Here is a 19,730-nt window from a genome sequence, read left to right as displayed (position 1 = left end):
CAGTCAGAATGTTTCCATTGCCGAAACGTCCTATGGCATATACCCCTTTCCCCTGATAAAAATCCTGTATAGACACTGCTGTTTATGGTAAGGGCTTCATCAGTCAAAATGTTTCCATTACCGCCACGTCTTATGACATATACCTTTTCCCTGATAAAAATCCTGTATAGACACTGGTGTTTATGGTAAGGGCTTCATCAGCGAAAATGTTTTCATCACCGCCACGTCTTATGACATATACCTTTCCCCTGACACATTCCTGTATAGACACTGCTGTTTATGGTAAGGGCTTCATCAGTCAAAATGTTTCCATTACCGCCACGTCCTATGACATATACCTTTCCCCTGACACATTCCTGTATAGACACTGCTGTTTATGGTAAGGGCTTCATCAGTCAAAATGTTTCCATTGCCGAAACGTCCTATGGCATATACCCCTTTCCCCTGATAAAAATCCTGTATAGACACTGCTGTTTATGGTAAGGGCTTCATCAGTCAAAATGTTTCCATTACCGCCACGTCCTATGACATATACCTTTCCCCTGACACATTCCTGTATAGACACTGCTGTTTATGGTAAGGGCTTCACCAGTCAAAATGTTTCCATTGCCGAAACGTCCTATGGCATATACCCCTTTCCCCTGATAAAAATCCTGTATAGACACTGCTGTTTATGGTAAGGGCCTCTTCATTCAAAATGTTTCCATTACCGCCACGTCCTATGACATATCCCTTTCCCCTGACACATTCCTGTATAGACACTGCTGTTTATGGTAAGGGCTTCATCAGTCAAAATGTTTCCATTGCCGAAACGTCCTATGGCATATACCCCTTTCCCCTGATAAAAATCCTGTATAGACACTGCTGTTTATGATAAGGGCCTCTTCATTCAAAATGTTTCCATTACCGCCACGTCCTATGACATATCCCTTTCCCCTGACACATTCCCTGTGAGTGTCGCGGGTGGGTGCTATTTTACTTCATAACAGGAAATGGCGGGTTGGTGAAACGGGGCAAACTCTCAAGAAGCCAGTCAAATAGTAGAACTGGGTCATCACAATTTTAATTATAATGACATAATGACAGTGCACTTCTGTGAATGGTGCAACAAAATTATGAACCCAAAATGGTTCCATTGTCAGATTACGTTTTACTCTTTTTTTTTAATTTATTCCTTATTTGCAAAACTTTGTACTTTTATCTGATGTGCTGACATAATAATCATTTTGTCATTTTCATTTTGAAGAGGAGCTTCTGAATGGTACGAAAGTTACAGTGGTACACACATCTACAATATTCTGTCGAATTGTCAATCTGAATATAAGGAGATTTTTTTTAACGGGTCCTGCATATCTAAAACATTTGATTTTAAAATATGTCTCAATGCATAGAACGGCTACACTGTTTAGCACGCAGTGTGAAGGTCATGCACATTCTACAATCGCCCAACTAGTGTCAGTCGAATTTAATCCAGCATCAAAATTCTCCAAAGTCTCTGGACAAGCCTTGAAATGAAGACGTATTCCTGCATCCAAGTATTGTTTATGTAAGTCCCATCGAATTCGCATTCAAAACTTATTATACTGTAACATTTACAGGTCTAGTTTAAGGATCATTTTGCCACGTGTCTCACGTGTTGTGCTGTGTGTGTGTGTGTGTGTGTGTGTGTGTGTTCACAGGAATGTTCACGTCCACCTTCAGACGGGAAGCGAGGAAATGGAGGAGGTGTATCTGCAAGAGGTTCCAGAAACTGACTCAGTGACGTCACATGACGTCACCTGACCTGGTGATGACGAAACCGGTGTTGTTGTAAGAGACTGACTGCAGGGGTGTGGGATTCCCCTAACTCGTGAAAAGAACACCGCGGTGAACTGTGTAACACGTGCAACTGCAGTTCGCTCGGTGACGTCACATAGGTGGATTTTGAACTGTGTGCAGAAAATGATAGGGGACGGCTGGTTTTCACTGTGACGTCATATCATTGTATGTCAGACGTGTGTCGTGTGGGAAAGGCAGAGGAACTCTGAGTATTTGCTCATTGACATCATCAGCATGAATTACTGCGCGCATTTTGTGTGAGAAAACACAAAGAACAGCTGAATGTCGTTCGTTTTTGAACATTAAACATTTTTGTGTGCAAGACAGATGACAGCTGATTTTAGCTCAGTGACACCCAAAATATCATTATCGTCCTCGTAAAATGTGTTTTCTTTATTGAATTATTAATATTGACGTCGAAAAGCTTTATTCTCTGTTTGTCTACTGTGTTCAATTATCAATGTATGAAGATAAAGCGTTTATTGGCTTCGCTTTGCTGTTCATTCCCACGTTATGTCATCACGTATTGTGTTTCATTCCATTTATTCTTCCCGATTTTTTTTTTTTTTTTTAACGCTGAGCAGGCTTGCTCTGTGGAGACACTGCATACATGTATATTTCTTTCCCTGCGTCATGTTTTACAGGGAGGTGGGGTTGGAGAAAAGTTTCGTTGATCGCTGGATTTCGGTGGGAAGTAGGGGACTACATGAGTGAGATAAATAAATAATTAATTTATAGAGAAATAATTGATTCACAGCCATCCACATATAAAGATCACACCAGAGTTCGGTGTCATGCCGTTAAGGAAGTTTTTGCGAGAGTGCGAACCACATTCAAGGTGGCACCATAGACGATGTTACTCTGTTGTCGATGTTATTGCGAAGTGGGAACCAGTACTCTTAACACCCCTATGGGAACCAGTACTCTTGACAGCCCTATGGGAACCAGTACTCTTAACACCCCTATGGGAACCAGTACTCTTAACACCCCTATGGGAACCAGTACTCTTAACACCCCTATGAGAACCAGTACTCTTGACACCCCTATGGGAACCAGTACTCTTAACACCCCTATGGGAACCAGTACTCTTGACAACCCTATGGGAACCAGTACTCTTAACACCCCTATGGGAACCAGTACTCTTGACAACCCTATGGGAACCAGTACTCTTAACACCCCTATGGGAACCAGTACTCTTGACACCCCTATGGGAACCAGTACTCTTAACACCACTCTTGACAGCCCTATCTGCCGAACAATTTCCAAGGGATAGTACCACGGCCAGAACTGTTCCTTGACACATTGTGCCCTCTAAGCTCTGTCCGAGAGCTTCAGAACGCTATCTGACGCACAGCAAAGCATTTCTCATGCTGAGCATAGTGAAGTATTTGTTCCAAGAGGAAACTAACCCACGCTATTCAGTTTACTGATGTGTCTGTCAGTTTGTCTTTGGGTACTTTAGGTTATGCACGAATAAACTAGCTCTGATAATTTTTATGTCAACATCTTTCAGGAGGCAGAGAGAGTTTGTAAGGAACTTACCTGTGAAGAACGGATCAGCTGAGAATGATGCAACAAAGGACCCTCGTGAAAAGAAACATCGCATTCCGGTTTGTTGAACACTTTTTTTTAACTCACTCAGTACGGCCAGTCCTCTCTTCTCCTCTACACAGACACCCTCCAGTGGTGTCTGAATGACCCAACCTTTAGCTTCCGTCTTCAGAATTGTGGTATTCTTTTGTCAACGTTCACCCCTTCAGTGTAAGAGCCTTCCGCTTGTAATATTTTGATGGTGGTAATTGGGGTGAAACGCTGTTAACGTCGTCTCTTTCGCCGTTCGTATGGAGAGAGTTAAGGTGTAACAGAACAGCCACTTGGATGACACGGTGTTATAAACAGGTCAAGGTAGATTTATGATCCCTGAATCGAGTTGTAAAAGAGCTTTAAGCATGCCAGGTTAGGGATATATCTAAGGAATTGAACATGTTTCAACCGGTGTCCTCTAAATGATTTGCGTATTCGTCATGGGAAATCCCTATCTTTCCTTACCAGTTTCCGCTGTTCGTGTATGTTTGGGTTCCATATTGTACTGAGCCACAGGCCAGTGAATGTTTGGGTTGTTCCATGTTGTATTTTATTACAGGTGAGTGTATGTTTGGGTTGTTCCATGTTGCATTATGTGATGATGTGAGTGTATGTTTGGGTTGCTCCATATTGTATTGTCTCACGATATGAGTGTATGTTTGGGTTGTTCCATGTTGCATTATGTGACGATGTGAGTGTATGTTTGGGTTGTTCCATATTGTACTGTGTGACGATGTGAGTGTATGTTTGGGTTGTTCCATATTGTATTGTGTGACAATGTGAGTGTATGTTTGGGTTGTTCCATATTGTATTGTGCCACGATGCCAGAATTCAAACCGTAGTTTTTTTGTAACTCTAATGCGTCCTTTTGCTTTGATTAAACCCCCCACCCCCCCCCCCCCCCACCCACCCCCCACCCAAAAAAAATTAAACAGACCCCAAGCCTTCCCACCTCTGCATCTGTTACAGATATCGTTACTTTTGCCGATCCGTTTTTCATTACTATTAGCAATATCCTATCCATTCCACCCATTCTTGAACATAATCATCATCGGCCTGAATTCAACGACAGCAAAATACCTCGTTAAGCCTCGTATTTTCGCTGTCAATATTCACAAGCTAATGTTAGTCATCTTCTTAGTGGAGTGATGGCCTAGAGGTAACGCGTCCGCCTAGGAAGCGAGAGAATCTGAGGGCACTGGTTCGAATCACGGCTCAGCTGCCGATATTTTCTCCCCCTCCATTAGACCTTGAGTGGTGGTCTGGACGCTAGTCATTCGGATGAGACGATAAACCGAGGTCCCGTGTGCAGCATGCACTTAGCGCACGTAAAAGAACCCACGGCAACAAAAGGGTTGTTCCTGGCAAAATTCTGTAGAAAAATCCACTTCGACAGGAAAAACAAATAAAAAACTGCACGCAGGAAAAAATACAAAAAAAAATGGGTGGCGCTGTAGTGTAGCGACGCGCTCTCCCTGGGGAGAGCAGCCCGAATTTCACACAGAGAAATCTGTTGTGATAAAAAAAGGAATACAAATTCTTGTGTTCCCCGGTGACTGTGCACATGGTGCCAGAGATTCATCTCTCCGCCAGCTCTCGTCAACGCTTTCCCCAACCTCCAGTATACCCTCCAGCCTGAGAAGAGATTCGTTTCATCATCCCAGTGGATACCATTTCTGCAGGCACCATAGTACTAGTATCAAAACGATTGCTTGTTGAATTGAAATCGTTGGCTGAACAAAACAGGATCACTAGTTTAGAGTATCAAGTGACTGGTTGTTGCACTGAAATCATTACCACCACTATAGATACATCACTATAAGCGACGGGAGGGGCATCATAGTGATGAAAGCACATCGACATTCAATGTGAGGCTCCTGGGTTTGATCCAGGCAGCATTTTATGGTGAAAAGCTGTGTACAAATGCTATGTCGCTTGTGCCAACAACACATAAATGTGCGTACGTTTGCAGAATATCGAATACCCACGTTACAGAGGTTATAATCCATGTCAGAGGGCGGCGGATTGTGTAAACGAAATGGTACCCACAGCACGATTTGTAATCTTGGCACACACTGTCACTATAATATTGAAATGGACATGATAAACCGTGAGCAAACGCTTTGTGTGTGTATGTGCGCGCGCGCGCGCGCGCGTGTGTGTGTGTCACTCTCTCCCTCTCTCTCTCTCTCTTGCTCCCAAACCAGAAACAGATTGACCATCCTCCAGTCTCTGGACGATTTCAGTGTCACGTGATGTATATATATATATATGTATGTATGTATGTATATATATATATATATAGAGAGAGAGAGAGAGAGAGAGAGAGAGAGATGTGTTTACCATGGCGTAAGCCTCCATAACAAGACGACTTAGTTCACTGTAGTTGGTTCTCGGTTGTGACCTGTGTGTAGGATAGAATTAATATAATGTACTTCAGTCAGTCTGGCTCACAGTCAGTCAGTTCCCGAGTGTCTCGCCCTCAATACAAGAAGCATGGAAACAAAACGAACACACACTTTGAAGCAAAAGACACTATTCCTTAATTACATCTATAGAAGGGTTTAACTATCAGTGACTGGTACGAGTGGCCAGCAGTGATATTTTGGGCGTGATTTTAATTCTTTATCTCTCTCTGTCTCTCTCTCTCTCTGTGTCTCTGTCTCTCTCCCTGTGTCTCTCTCATCTGTCTCTCTCTCTCACTCTCTCTGTCTCTCTCTTTCTCTACCTGTCTCTCTCCCTCTCTGTCTCTGTGTGTATCTCTCTCTGTCTCTCTCTTCCTCTCTCTGTCTCTCTGTCTCTCTCTCTGTGTCTCTGTCTCTCTCTCTGTCTCTCTCTCCCTGTCTCTCTCTGTCTCTGTCTCTCTCTCTCTGTCTCTCTGTTTCTCTCTCTCTATGTCTCTCTCTGTCTCTCTCTCGCTCTCGCTCTCTCGGTCTCTCTCTGTCTGTCTCTCTCTCTCTGTCTCTCTGTGTGTGTGTCTCTCTCTCTCTCTCTGTCTCTCTCTCTCTCTCTCTCTCTCTCTCTCTCTCTCTCTCTCTCTCTCTGTGCTGACGATAAAAGCTGAAGTACCTGGTGACTGGCCGTGTGCCGTGACAAGCACATGAAACAGGACAGGGGTATCGGGATCTATCGATCGTCGTTCACTCCGGGCAACGCCTTAGAGTCACGTTTCAACCTTGCACACTGAGGGGAGAAAAAAAAAAGAAAAAAAAACACCACAGTGGTAGATTTCTGGAAATCCAACAACTTAAGATGACATTTACGAGTTTCTTATGAGATGACGGTATCAGTTTTGCATTCCATGGATGTCTCTACATATTGGGCTGTTTGTGTGCTTTGTTGTTGTTGTTGTTGTTTTCTGGGGGAGAAGATGAGGGTTTGAACGGAGCTGGCTTGAGTATTTTGCAGGATATTGACCTGTGTGTGTGTGTGTGTGTGTGTGTGTGTGTGTGTGTGTGTGTGTGTGTTCGGTTTGACATCACTGGTAATACCTGCATTTAGCAGCGTTGCTTTCAGAGGAGTTTGGAGATGTGTGTTAAGAAATGCCTTTTCAGTCTTTATTGTTCTTCAAGGACTGGGTGGTACACGTGACAGCGTGCAGTGTGCTTACTGCGTCTTCACCAGTTCTTCCCTGGGTCAGTCTTGAATTCTCTTCTACGATTCTGTATACTTACATGTGTTACAAATTGTGAACCACCCTCACCCAACTCTTTTTTTTTTCTTCCCCACACTGACATATCTTTACATCTCTGTCTGTCTATCTGTCTCTGTCTCTCTCTCCCCTCTGTCTCTCCCTCTCTCTGTCTTTCACATAATGTGTCTGTCTGTCCATATCCCTGTTACCCGTCGCCTTATTTGCTTTTATGTCTCTTACATCTGTGTTTAAAATTTTATCGTTACTTTTCTGTGTTAATTTCACTTGAATCATTCATGTGTAGCATTTATGCTAGGGTTTTGTTGTTGTTTTTCCCTTGGTGTGTGTGTGTTAGTGTGCGTGTGTGTGTGTGCGCGTGTGTGCGTGTGTGTGTTACTCGCTTCCGTTCCGTACAGATGTGAGCGATGTTGTGTCTCTCAGTTTGACGCTGTGTTATACTCGTACATTATACATGTATTAAGTATTCAGTATAACTACATTTATATGCGTACATGTTTGTGTGTCTCTTAGAACAACGGCAGATGTGTAAGTCGGCCAAAGTGCTAATATCTTCACCGTTGGAAAATAAAGATTCATTCATTCATTCATTCATTCCCTCTGATCTCCTCAACATCAAAGCCATCCAAGCTGCCTGCATCCCATCTCTTCGTCTTCTTCGTCGTCGTCATCATCATCGTCTTTTGGGTTCGTGGGCTACGACTCCAAGCTGATTCGTGTCTGCGTGTGGGCTTTTACGTGTACGAGGACTCTTCAGTAAGTTCCGAGACGTGACGTAACTTATGAAGTGACGAAAGAAAATATTACGTCATGATGTTCGCCACTTTCGTCATGTAGTTTCAAGACATCCGGCGGTTGAATCTTAAACTTGCGTCTGAGAAGTGGCGACGGAATATAGGTCTTTGAATACGATCCGGAAACCAAGCCACAGCTGGCTGTGTGGGTCTTTCCCATGTGAGGACCCACCCGTAAGGTTCAAAAGATCAAGCGGTGCTGGGTTTCTTCTTCACGTCTGGCCATGTAGCCACCATGCCTGTCGAGGACAGAGAGAAACGATGACGTCCAGCTGGTATCATATTACTCACTGCTTATTACCCAATGTCTTAGAGGAAGGGTGGTGCAAACGCCACCAACGTACGAGTTCTCACGGGCCTCCTGCTTCGTCATGACAACACCAGCACCCACACTGCGGCAGCGACTGTGGACTTTCTGGTCGAAAACAACGTGAAATTTTGTATTGTATTTTGTATTGTATTGTATTTCTCTTTTTGTCACAACAGATTTCTCTGTGTGAAATTCGGGCTGCTCTCCCCAGGGAGAGCACGTCGCTATACTACAGCGCCACCTTTTTTTTTTTCTTTTTTTTTCCTGCGTGCAGGTTTTTTGTTTGTTTGTGTTTTTCGAAGTGGATTTTTCTACAGAATTTTGCCAGGAACAACCCTTTTGTTGCCGTGGGTTGATTTACGTGCGCTAAGTGCATGCTGCACACGGGACCTCGGTTTATCGTCTCATCCGAATGACTAGCGTCCAGACCACTACTCAAGGTCTAGTGGAGGGGAAGAAAATATCATTGGCTGTGCCGTGATTCGAACCAGCGCGCTCAGATTGTCTTGCTTCCAAGGCGGACGCGTCACCTCTAGGTGACTAGGTCTAGGTCACCTCTCATCCACCTTACTCGCCAGACCTGGCCCTCCTGTGACTGGTTTCTGTTCCCCTACGTCAAGAAGCAGCTAGCTGCGGGGGAAAGAAAGTTCCAGACCTCTGGAAATGCCCGGGCTCATTTTGAAGGAGTTATCTTCACCACTCCCAGTCAACGTGGTCATGTGCCTTGAACAGTGGTTTGAGAGGAAGTATATCAGAGCTGAGGGGGGGAGGTTCTTCGGGAAACTGGACTGGTCTGCTTGCCGGTAGTTGCTCTCAGAAAGCTTCATCTCAGAACTTATTGAACAACCCTCGTATGGCAGTATTTACCCAGCCTTGTAGGCAGCCATACTCCCGTCTTCGGGGGTGGGCAGGCATGCTGGAGGTTGTTCTCCTTTCCAGAATCCAGCGAACTTGGATATGAATAAGGGGATCTTAAACGTGCGTATACACACGAATGGGGTTCAGGTCTGTGCATATGCTGACCTGGGACAATGTTTGTCCCTTAATTAAAAGGATTTTTTTTTCAATGTAGAGCGAGTTCAGCTCCAGTTCAGTTTGGGGGTGTTCGGGTTGTTGTTTCTTTTTTTCTTTTCTTTTTTTTTCTTGTTTTTCTTTTGTTTGTTTTGTTTTTACTGGTGATGGGGGGGGGGGGGGTTAAGGTATTGGGGGTATTTTGTCGTTCTTTTTAAAGTATTCGGGTATTTTGTGGTATTTTTGTTGTTGTTTCTTTGGTATTCGGGGTATTTCTGTGGTATTTTTGTTGGTTTTTTTTTTAAGTGTTCGAGGTATCATTGTGGTATTTTTGTTGGGTTTTTTTTTTGTTTTTGTTTTTAAGTATTCGGGGTATCATTGTGGTATTTTTGTTGTGTTTTTTTTAAGTATTCGGGGTATCATTGTTTCTGTGGTATTTTTGTTGTTGTTGTTTTTTAAGTGTTCGAGGTATCATTGTGGTATTTTTGTTGTTGTTGTTTTTTAAGTGTTCGAGGTATCATTGTGGTATTTTTGTTGTTGTTTTTTAAGTGTTCGAGGTATCATTGTGGTATTTTTGTTGTGTGTTTTTTTAAAGTATTTGGGGTATCATTGTGGTGTTTTTGTGTTGTTGTTTTTTTTAAGTATTCGGGGTATCATTGTGGTATTTTTGTTGTTTTTTTTTTTAAGTATTCGGGGTATCATTGTGGTATTTTTGTTGTTTTTTAAGTAGTCGGGGTATCATTGTGGTATTTTTGTTGTTGTTTTTTAAGTAGTCGGGGTATTTCTGTGTGATTTTTAAGGCTTTCAAGGCCTGATCGACGTGTTTCTTCGCATGGTGGTAAGGCATCTGCTTCCCTTTCTAGGAATGATGGGGAAGTCATACATCGTGCACATGGGGAAATCATACATCGTGCACATGGGGAAGTCATACATCGTGCACATGGGGAAATCATACATCGTGCACATGGATCACTCCTCACTGTTTGATGCCTCCTTGAAACTGAAACTTGAAGGTTTTATCATGTTGTTCTGAATACGATGATGATGATGATGATGATGGTGATTATTAGCCTCTGGGAACAGTTTCGGCTTTCTGGTCAGCTCTGGGCAGTTGGTTGTTGTAGTAATTTTGGGTGGGTTTTTTTGTGTGGGTTTTTTTTTTTTTTTTTTTGGTTGGTGTTGTTTTCTTCTTTTTTGGGGGGGGGGCGTGGGGGGGTTGTTGTTGTTTTTTTTTGGGGGGTGACGTTTTCATGTCGAAGTCAAATGGTTGTAGTATTTTTTTTGGCGTTTTCTTGTCAATGTCAGATTGATGTATTATTTGTTTTTGGCATTTTCATGTCGAAGTCATGATTCATTGTTTTCTTTCTTGTTCTGTTTTCGTACTGGTCTGACCGTTTTCAAAATTGCAGCAAGGACACAGCTTTATAGTCCTTGCTCTGTGTGTGTGTGTGTGTGTGTGTGTGTGTGTGTGTGTGCTGTGTGTGTGTGTGTGTGTGTGTGTGTGTGTGTGTGTAAGGAAGGACAAGAGCTGATGTCGTTTGTTCACTCCTGTCATTACACCTTGCTGTGTACTGTCGTCACGATACCGATCCGAATGGTGTTAACACAAAAGTGTCCTTGGTGTGTCCGTGGTTTTCTGGTGAAGACTTGTGTCCTTTCTGTTATCTTGTGAGTAAACGAAAGAGTTTGCATCATCAGATTGCTGCAGCGGTTTTCTTGCTCTGTGTGTGTGTGTGTGTGTGTGTGTGTCGAGTGAACATGAACATTCACTAAACTGCCTGTTGTCGTGGAATATTGTGTATCTTAATTCTATGCAGGGTACAAGAAACATACTTGCGCAATATACATTTATTTCGATTCGCATTCGCAATTCCATGACAGTATCAAATGTATACGCACAAGTCTACCTACGCGTGCGCTCATGTACGATCTACATACGTTAGTCACATGCACACACACACACACACACACACACACCACACACACACACACACACACACACACACACACACACCACACACACACACACACACACACACACACACACACAAACTAATTCACTGACTCACTCACTCAAACACAGCGCTCAGACTAGGAACTCACCACAACTAATGAGTGTGTCGTCTGGAAAGCAGGTACATTATTTTTAACAATCAATAAATGACAGAAAACGAGAAAACTGGCCAGCCATTTGCGTTTAAACCGAACAAGATATAAATGCATGAATGTAGTGTTTTGAAACCGACCATCGTGCCTATAACAGTGAGAAGTCAACACGAATGACAGGAGAAAAGAGAGGCGAAGGCCAAAATCTCAGTGGCTGACCTGGCTCTTCATTCAAGGGAAGCAACCCATAAACGGTTTCTATTGCGTTAGTGAATGGGGAGTTTTTCCCCGTGAATCGTTTCCTTCCCTGTCTGTGTAAGCCTCCCCTACAAACAGGCGAGTCCATCCGATTGACCGAAGTATACAGGATGCGAGAACACAGCTGTTACTGTCATAACGTTAAAACACCTTCTTTATTGATTTATCAATTTGTGTGTGTGTGTGTGTGTGTGTGTGTGTGTGTGTGTGTGTGTGTGTCACTTTGTTCTCTCTCTTTGAGGGCTGGATTTAAAAAAAGCAGCTGTGCTTTCTCCACTACCCTCGTGAAAAAAAAATTCGTTTCGTTTCGTTTCCTCTCTGTCTCTCTCTGTCTCTCTCTCTCTTCTGGCCGTCGACGGGTAAGGACGTGTTTCCAGGAGCTCCGCAATTCCGACGGATTTGAGGTGTAATACAGTGATTTTAGCTTAAAAAAAAAAAGACCTAGGTGTGTGTGGTGATCTATTCGGGCTGTGTGAAGGATCACCCGATTCTATTCAGTGGTGTGCCAGGGTTTTTTTTCCGATTTAAAAGGGAAAAAAAAAAAAGCAAATATCTTAGTTAAATTCTTTTGCCACACTCCACGCTGTGCTACGTGTGACGCTCCAGTGCTCTCGGTAACTAGGACAACAGACAGTGCTGATCAGCCTCCAACAGACACTTCCTGAGAGAGTTGAACTCAATATGTAGTGTGCCTGTCTGAACCTCGGCAGACAGGCAGTTCACAATGGGTTAGTGTGTGTTTGTGCGAGTGTGCTAAGAGATGCCAAAGGCTCAGTTAAACCTCCCCCATCCCATGTGTACATAGCACCACTTCACCAAAGGACAATGGAACTGAGTGAGGACCAAGGCCCTGAAGAGGCCACCTCCTCCAGTGAATCTCAACCAATTGAAATGACCGCCGCCACAGACTTTATCCAGAGGACATATACTTGCTCACTGGCTGAAAGTTTTGCATGGTCAGACCTCTTAGTGCACAGATTCCAGTGCTTAGGGAACACAGACAAAAACATCATAATCACTGAAAAATACTTTGACCAGAACGACAAACTGCTTGATAAACCTGAGAAACCTACTGCAGAAGATACAACGCGGCCATTCCAGTCTCTTCCAGAAAACATAAAAAAATAACATTACGTGCCTTTTTCAACAAACAAAAGAACATCACACTCACACTGTACCTGAAGAACAAGACAAACAGTGGAACGATACTGGTGCAGGGCAGAGGATGTCCGGAGTGGGCAGGTAAGGAATTCCCGATCTTAGAGACAATAGTTAAAGACATGGTGGCATCGCCCGAAGGTCCGTGGCGTGAATCATTATTATCGGTGCCAATGCACTTGTGTGATGATGCCCCCACAGCGGAGCCACCACACACGGAAGACACACCCAGTGACAGCACAGCCGTCAAACTGCCCCACAAAGGCAGTCCCACTAACAAGAGAAGGAGGCAGCGTCGCCAAGTCACAGTGTCTTCCCCCGTTAGTGGCCCAACCCGCACTCGTACCACACCAACTGCCTGTGTCACTCCATCAGTGTTAAACAGACTGACGCAACTGCAGCTAGAACTTCAGGAACTTTCAAACACCCAAACCAACTTCCAGAGCCAGGTCTTATACATCAGCGAAGACATAAAAACATCTACAAAAAACGAACTTCGACCAATTATAAAAGACAAACATGAAGAATTGAAACAACACATAGAATCTGTAGAAACACGTTAAGCTAATGTTGAAAAACAAAATGTACAATTAATGAAAGGAAAACCAGTCACTCAAAACACTAATGGGGACAATGCAAGAAACCATCAACAAGATGAAACCAAAACCAACCACTAACACAGACACCCAGACACTCCCCATTGAAGCCACAGCTCAACAGGTCAAAGCACACTCGAAGCCCTCTCAGACAATGCAGACAAACACTGAAAATGAAATTGCGAAGGAAAACACACAATCCACTACCCACATCACACCTACAACCCCCACAGATGCACACCAACCACCCACATAAACCAGCCAGACAAACCCAGCCCCAATTCCAGCCCACATTCAAGACACTTCCCTTAATTACAACATCACTACAGCTAACAGTTTTTCAGTGTTGAGGGAAGACACACTGAGGACGCATCCACCAACCACAACACAAATACCCAAGTAGACCCAAAATCAAAACACACAACAAAGTGAGTATGTTTTAACCCGGTGTTCGGTTGTCTGTGTGAGTGTGTGTGTCTGTGTGTCTCTGTGTGTGTGTCTGTGTGTTCGTGGTAAACTTTAACATTGACATTTTCTCTGCAAATACTTTGTCAGTCGACACCAAATTAGGCATAAAAATAGGAAAAATTCAGTTCTTTTTAGTCATCTTGTTTAAAACAATATTGCCCCTCTGGGATGGGCACAAAAAAAAATAAAAAAAATGAAGCCTAATTATATGCAAACTTCATTTACTGTTATATTTATATTTTTTGTATTCTCTAAACTTGGCACTTTGTTCTGATATTCTGACCCAACAACAAGAGCAGTCATAATTATCATTTTTTGTTCAAACAGGAACTTCTTTTGCTAAGCATGGAAGTTTTATTTATTTTGCAAACGTTTTGGTGCAGATAGTAAAAAAGGGAAATTACTCTAATTAATGCTAGGGGACTTAATTTGCTTTAAACTGATCTTTCTCATCTTAAACATTACATTTTGAAACAAGAGAGGCAAGGCCTTCAAGACTCACTTGTGATGCACTTTTTTTTTTAAATCCAAGCTTTTTATGTATTGAGTATAATTTCAAAATGTAATGTTTAAGATGAGAAAGATCAGTTTAAAGCAAACTAAGTTCCTCCAGCAGAGTAATTTCGCTTGTTTTACTGTCTGCACCAAAACGTGTGCAATAAACAGAACTTCCGTGCTTAGCAAAAGAAGTTCCTGTTTGAACAAAAAATGATAATAATGACAGATCTTTTGTTGGGTCGAATATCAGATCAAAGTGCCAAGTTTAGAGAATACAAAAAATATAAATATAACAGTAAATGCATTATACTCAATACATAAAAAGCTTGGATTTTTTTAAAAGTGTATCACAAGTGAGTCTTGAAGGCCTTGTTTATTTTTTTGAGCCCATCCCAGAGGTGCTATATTGTTTTAAACAAGATGACTAAAAAGAACTGAATTTTTCCTATTTTTATGTCTAATTTGGTGTCAACTGACAAAGCATTTGTAGAGAAAATGTTAAAGTTTACCACACACACACACACACTGACAACCGAACACCTGGTTGAAACATAGACTAATTTTGTTTACACAAGTGAGTCAACAAACAAAAAAAGTGACACAAGAAAAAAGGACGCGGAAGAACCCAGCAGGCAGGCCACAAAACAAGGCTACGTACCGACGCGTCCCGACCGTCACTGGCCAAAGGGAAGAAGTTGCGACACAGCAGAACATACAGCAGCACACACCCCACAGCCCACACATCCGCCGCCATGGCGTACTGAGTGCGGTACCCCAGCATGACTTCCGGGGCCCTGGGGATTCCCATTGTCCGACGGTACGTCTGGAAACGAAACACACAGCGCGCGCGCACACACACACACACACACACACTGCTGTATAGCTGCAACTTTGCTGCCATTTCTTCTCATGACACACACAATGGTGTGGAAAAATTATATATATATATATGTGCTGTACCGTTATGTTTCTCTGGTGTATTTCTGATGTATACATAATGCTGTGTTCAGCAAGGTTTCTGTTGTACATCTCAAACGCACACACAATTAGATACACATTTTTTTTAACCCACAGACAATAATATGATTATGCAACAAGGTTACTTCAGAAAAGCTAATACACTTGCTTCGGTAAATCTCAGACACAAGTACACAAGTCTTCAGGAAAGCTCATACACACTTACAAGCTTCGGTATATCTCAAACACAGAGAGAGAGAGAGAGGGCAAGGTTTCTCTGGATCATCTCAAGCACACAATGCCACACAACAGATATGTTTCTTCATCAACGTCTAACGAGAAATACCAGACAGGCAGACTTACCAGGGGGGTGTTCTCACTGGGGAGTTTCTGTGACAGCCCAAAGTCACACACTTTCAGACTGCCCGGGTCCTCCGACGCCATGAGGAAATTGTTGGGCTTGACGTCTCCATGAAGGATTCCTTTACTGCCCAGGTATTCAAAGGCCGCCAGCATCCGAGCAGCCAGCACCTTAAATACTCTCAAGTCCACTGGACTGCTCACAGAACACACACACACACACACACACACACACACACACACACACACACGCACGCACGCACGCACACACACACAATCGTCTGTTCATAAACACGCATGGAAAACAGGCGAAAGCGTCTTCTCCCTGTGTCTCGTCTCGTCTCGTCTCTTCCTCCATCTCTCACACATCCAACCATCCAAAAACCAGTACTACATCAGGTGTTGTGTGTGTGTGTGTGTGTGTGTGTGTGTCATAAGAAAAGAACTCAGTTGACTCGATCACCACCCTACCCCCACCCACACACGTCACTCACACGGAAGAAAGACATGGGTGTTGACAGAGTTTGCTTTCTCAATGGGGTGTCACTGCTTTCTCAATGGGGTCACTGCTGCTTTCTCAATGGTGTCACTGCTGCTTTCTCAATGGGGTCACTGCTTTCTCAATGGGGTCACTGCTGCTTTCTCAATGGGGTCACTGCTTTCTCAATGGGGTGTCACTGCTTTCTCAATGGTGTCACTGCTTTCTCAATAATGGTGTCACTGCTTTCTCAATAATGGTGTCACTGCTTTCTCAATGGTGTCACTGCTTTCTCAATGGGGTGTCACTGCTTTCTCAATAATGGTGTCACTGCTTTCTCAATGGTGTCACTGCTTTCTCAATGGGGTCACTGCTTTCATTCACTTGAAATCCACAATACATTACACTACATCTGCGAGGCACATGCTTGACCTGCAGCATAACCAAACGCGCTTGTCAGGCCTTGAGTGCATGCATGGATGACTTGTGGAATTCTTCTTCAACAGAAATTTTGCCAGAGGACAACACATATTGCCATCTGTGCTGAGTGCGTGCTGCACGTGGGATCTCGGTTTTTCGTCTCATCTGACTGATTTTCCAGATTTATCGGGGTTTTTTTGTTTTGTTTTTTTAATTTATTTATCTATGTATTTATTTTATTTTCATTATTATTTTTAAAAAAATATATTATTGATTTAGTTTTTATTTCTTTTTTTTCCCTCAAGGCCTAACACAGCGCGTTGGGTTACGCTGCTGGTCAGGCATCTGCTTGGCAGATGTGGTGTAGCGTATATGGATTTGTCCGAACGCAGTGACGCCTCCTTGAGCAACTGAAACTGAAACTGAAACAGTCAAATTTGGGAAAAAGGTCGAGACTAAGATTCGAACCCAGACTTTCATGGACACTGTATTGACAGACAATCACCATAACCGTTCTGACGGTCATGAGATAAGGGACCTACCCACGAAGCCGTGGACGTCGCCCCTGTTGAGGAAGGTCAGCAGATTCATCTCCTTCCTGGACCCCTGCAGGTCACTGACGCACTTCACCGCCCTCATCCTCCCCGTGGCCTTGTGTCTCATCTGGTACACCTGCAACACAGCAACACCCACTGGTCACGCACTTTTTTTGGTTTATTTTGTCACGGGCACTTGTACACCTGCAACACAGCAACACCCACTGGTCACGCACTTTTTTTGGTTTATTTTGTCACGGGCACTTGTACACCTGCAACACAGCAACACCCACTGGTCACACACTTTTTTTGGTTTATTTTGTCACGGGCACTTGTACACCTGCAACACAGCAACACCCACTGGTCACACACTTTTTTTGGTTTATTTTGTCACGGGCACTTGTACACCTGCAACACAGCAACACCCACTGGTCACACACTTTTTTTTGGTTTATTTTGTCACGGGCACTTGTACACCCACAACACAGCAACACCCGTTGTTCACATACTTGTTTTTTTTGTTGTTGTTTTTTTGGGGGGGTTGTCACGGGTGCCAGTACACCTGCAACACAGCAGTCTGGGTAGGATTTTTTTTTTGTTTTGTTTTTTTTTGTTTTTTTGGACTGTGTGTTGTGAAAACTTCATTTGCTTCTTAACAGTGTGCTTTTATCTTCAGGCTCCTTGGCTGGAGATACTCTCGTTTTCCGCGGAAATAATGACAGCTGTATTTCACTGGATTATTGAATGGCCTACGCAGCACTGATGTCAGAAATATGATAGTTGATAATGACAACAACAACAACATATCAATTATCCACACTCATAGTTTTCCGCGGAAAATAATGGCAGCTATATTTCCCTGGATTATCGTATAGCTTACGCAGCACTGATGTTAGAAATATGATAGTTAATGATAATAGCAATAACGACAACAATAACAACATTAATGATAATCATCATCATCCACACGTGTGAAATGAGAGCGGGTGTAAGCATGTGTTAGGCGAGGTGGTGTGTGAGTGTAGCTTATAACTTTTTTCAAATTTAGTTGCTGTTTTTTTTTTCTTCATCTTCATGTTCACTTCCATGTTTTCTTCTTCTGTAAAATTGATTTAGTTTGTGAGCAAGGACAGGAATGTTGGGATGCTTGTCAATTTGGGGCAATCGGGTTTTCTGTACTTGAATTTTTGTGTTGTCTGCGTCGTGTGTAAGAAAATAAGTTCAATATTCTTGAGTGGACTGTTTCTGTCTGCGGGTGTTTGCTCTTTTATGAGTCTCTGCCACGTTACACATTCCCTAAACACCCTCCACAGCAAAACAACAGTCAAGTCTCTTCTCTTTTTTCTCTTGAACTGACTTACTTGATCAGATCTTACTTTCACAAAACCTGCAGCGTAGCTCCAGAATCAGAGACCGACCTCAATAACATCAAACACGTTTTCCTTTCCCGTGTCTTTGTCGCTCACTTTGACTGTGTGTGCATCCCTTCCCTTTGTTGTCGCTCGCTTTTGACTGATTGTGCGCACACATGGACGCACAAACAAACACACGTGTTGACAGAAACACGTGGGCATACAAACACACCACATGTCAAATCCCCCCCCCCACCCCACCCCATCCCCCCTCCTCCAAAATGTTAACATTTCCAAGCAAAGGAAAAGGTGACATTTTATGCACATGTAGACATTTCAACCAATTAGAGTTGTGATTTAAAAAAAAAAAATTTTCTTTTTTTTTTCCTTTTCATCCATTTGTTTACCCCCTTTCCCACGTTTGAACAGTGATGGGAGATGTGGAGGATGGGGACAGTCATGAACTGTGTATTCATGCCGAGCAGGCATGCAGTCACTGATGGATGTGTTCACCAATGACCTATGAACTGTACACTAATGACCTATGAACTGTACACCAATGACCTATGAACTGTTCACCAGTGACATAGAAAACACGGTGAATGCTGTTTACGAATAGTAAGGGCAGATTCAGCACGGAAAAAAAGTACAACTTCTCAGCGTATGAATGGCTTTACGAAAATCGCATCGACCTCTTTAAACTTTTTGAAATATTTAGCGTACTATATTCATATAGTACAAATACACGTGCGTGCGTTCTGCTCGCCACCCCCCAGCCATACCCCCAGTACATCCCACCACCACCACCAACACCCGCCATCTTTCCTCACGTTAAAACATCCACCAGATATCACCGTTATGTAATAGTACATTAATTTGGAAGATGTTTTATGAGTGGGGTTTTTTTTTACCATATGCATTCACTCAAAGGAACTGATTGAGAAAAGGAATGTTCCATACCCCTTGAAATTGTTTCAACTGACTAAGCTTTTATTTCTCCTTCCAGCAAAAGTACATGCTTCCTTCCCCGCACCCACTCCCATTACCGCCCCATATCCTCCTCGCTTTATTAACTTCACCGTGTCGTAGTGTTGGTGAAGCGACGTTTTCACTGCTGTAGCTGGACCCATTGTTGGTGGAACGCCGTTTGTGACTGACCGGTTTTGTCCACAGAAGACAACTTCTATACAGGTGTTTACTTCCAATTCCGTGCCTTCGTTTGATTGGTCACTTTACTTCCATGCTTTCTGACCCTTTTGTCGACTAATATCCCGGCAGGCATTGGGAGTGGGGAGGGTGGTGGTGGTGAGTAGCTGTTTGATATCTCTGTGTATCGGCTTAAAGAAAAGGAGACAGGGCCAGATGGTGTGTCAA

At 43.2% G+C, this 19,730-nt stretch overlaps 2 protein-coding genes across 2 annotated transcripts in view; one reads left to right on the top strand and one right to left on the bottom strand.

Moving 5' to 3' along the window:
- LOC143297394 (adipokinetic hormone/corazonin-related peptide receptor variant I-like) overlaps nt 1-2,416 on the top strand; it is a 237,478-nt gene extending 235,062 nt beyond the window's left edge. The window contains exon 6 of the mRNA XM_076609726.1: nt 1,680-2,416. Coding sequence (XP_076465841.1) covers nt 1,680-1,762 — 83 coding nt within the window. The 3' untranslated portion in view covers nt 1,763-2,416. The remainder of the gene's footprint in view (nt 1-1,679) is intronic.
- An 11,083-nt stretch (nt 2,417-13,499) lies between these two features.
- LOC143297133 (uncharacterized) lies at nt 13,500-19,486 on the bottom strand. Its single transcript, XM_076609308.1, has 5 exons — nt 19,436-19,486; nt 17,015-17,140; nt 15,574-15,741; nt 14,912-15,076; nt 13,500-13,505 (listed from the first exon to the last, which is right to left on the bottom strand). The coding sequence occupies exons 1-5, from the start codon at nt 19,484-19,486 to the stop codon at nt 13,500-13,502; spliced, it is 516 nt and encodes a 171-aa protein (XP_076465423.1).
- Between the last annotated feature and the right edge of the window lie 244 nt (nt 19,487-19,730).

The sequence above is a fragment of the Babylonia areolata genome, chromosome 22 (assembly GCF_041734735.1).
Source record: "Babylonia areolata isolate BAREFJ2019XMU chromosome 22, ASM4173473v1, whole genome shotgun sequence".
Taxonomy (NCBI): domain Eukaryota; kingdom Metazoa; phylum Mollusca; class Gastropoda; order Neogastropoda; family Buccinidae; genus Babylonia; species Babylonia areolata.
Note: the sequence above shows the minus strand (reverse complement) of the source record. Positions and strands in the feature narration are given on the sequence as shown.

Excerpts from the sequence above, each read along its gene's own strand:
- LOC143297133 (XM_076609308.1), bottom strand. The coding sequence starts at position 19,486 with ATGGGTCCAGCTACAGCAGTGAAAACGTCGCTTCACCAACACTACGAC. Across the intron at positions 17,141-19,435 it reads TTCACCAACACTACGACACG|GTGTACCAGATGAGACACAA; the intron begins GTGAAGTTAATA and ends GCTGTGTTGCAG. Across the intron at positions 15,742-17,014 it reads GGGGCGACGTCCACGGCTTC|GTGCTGGCTGCTCGGATGCT; the intron begins GTGGGTAGGTCC and ends AGAGTATTTAAG.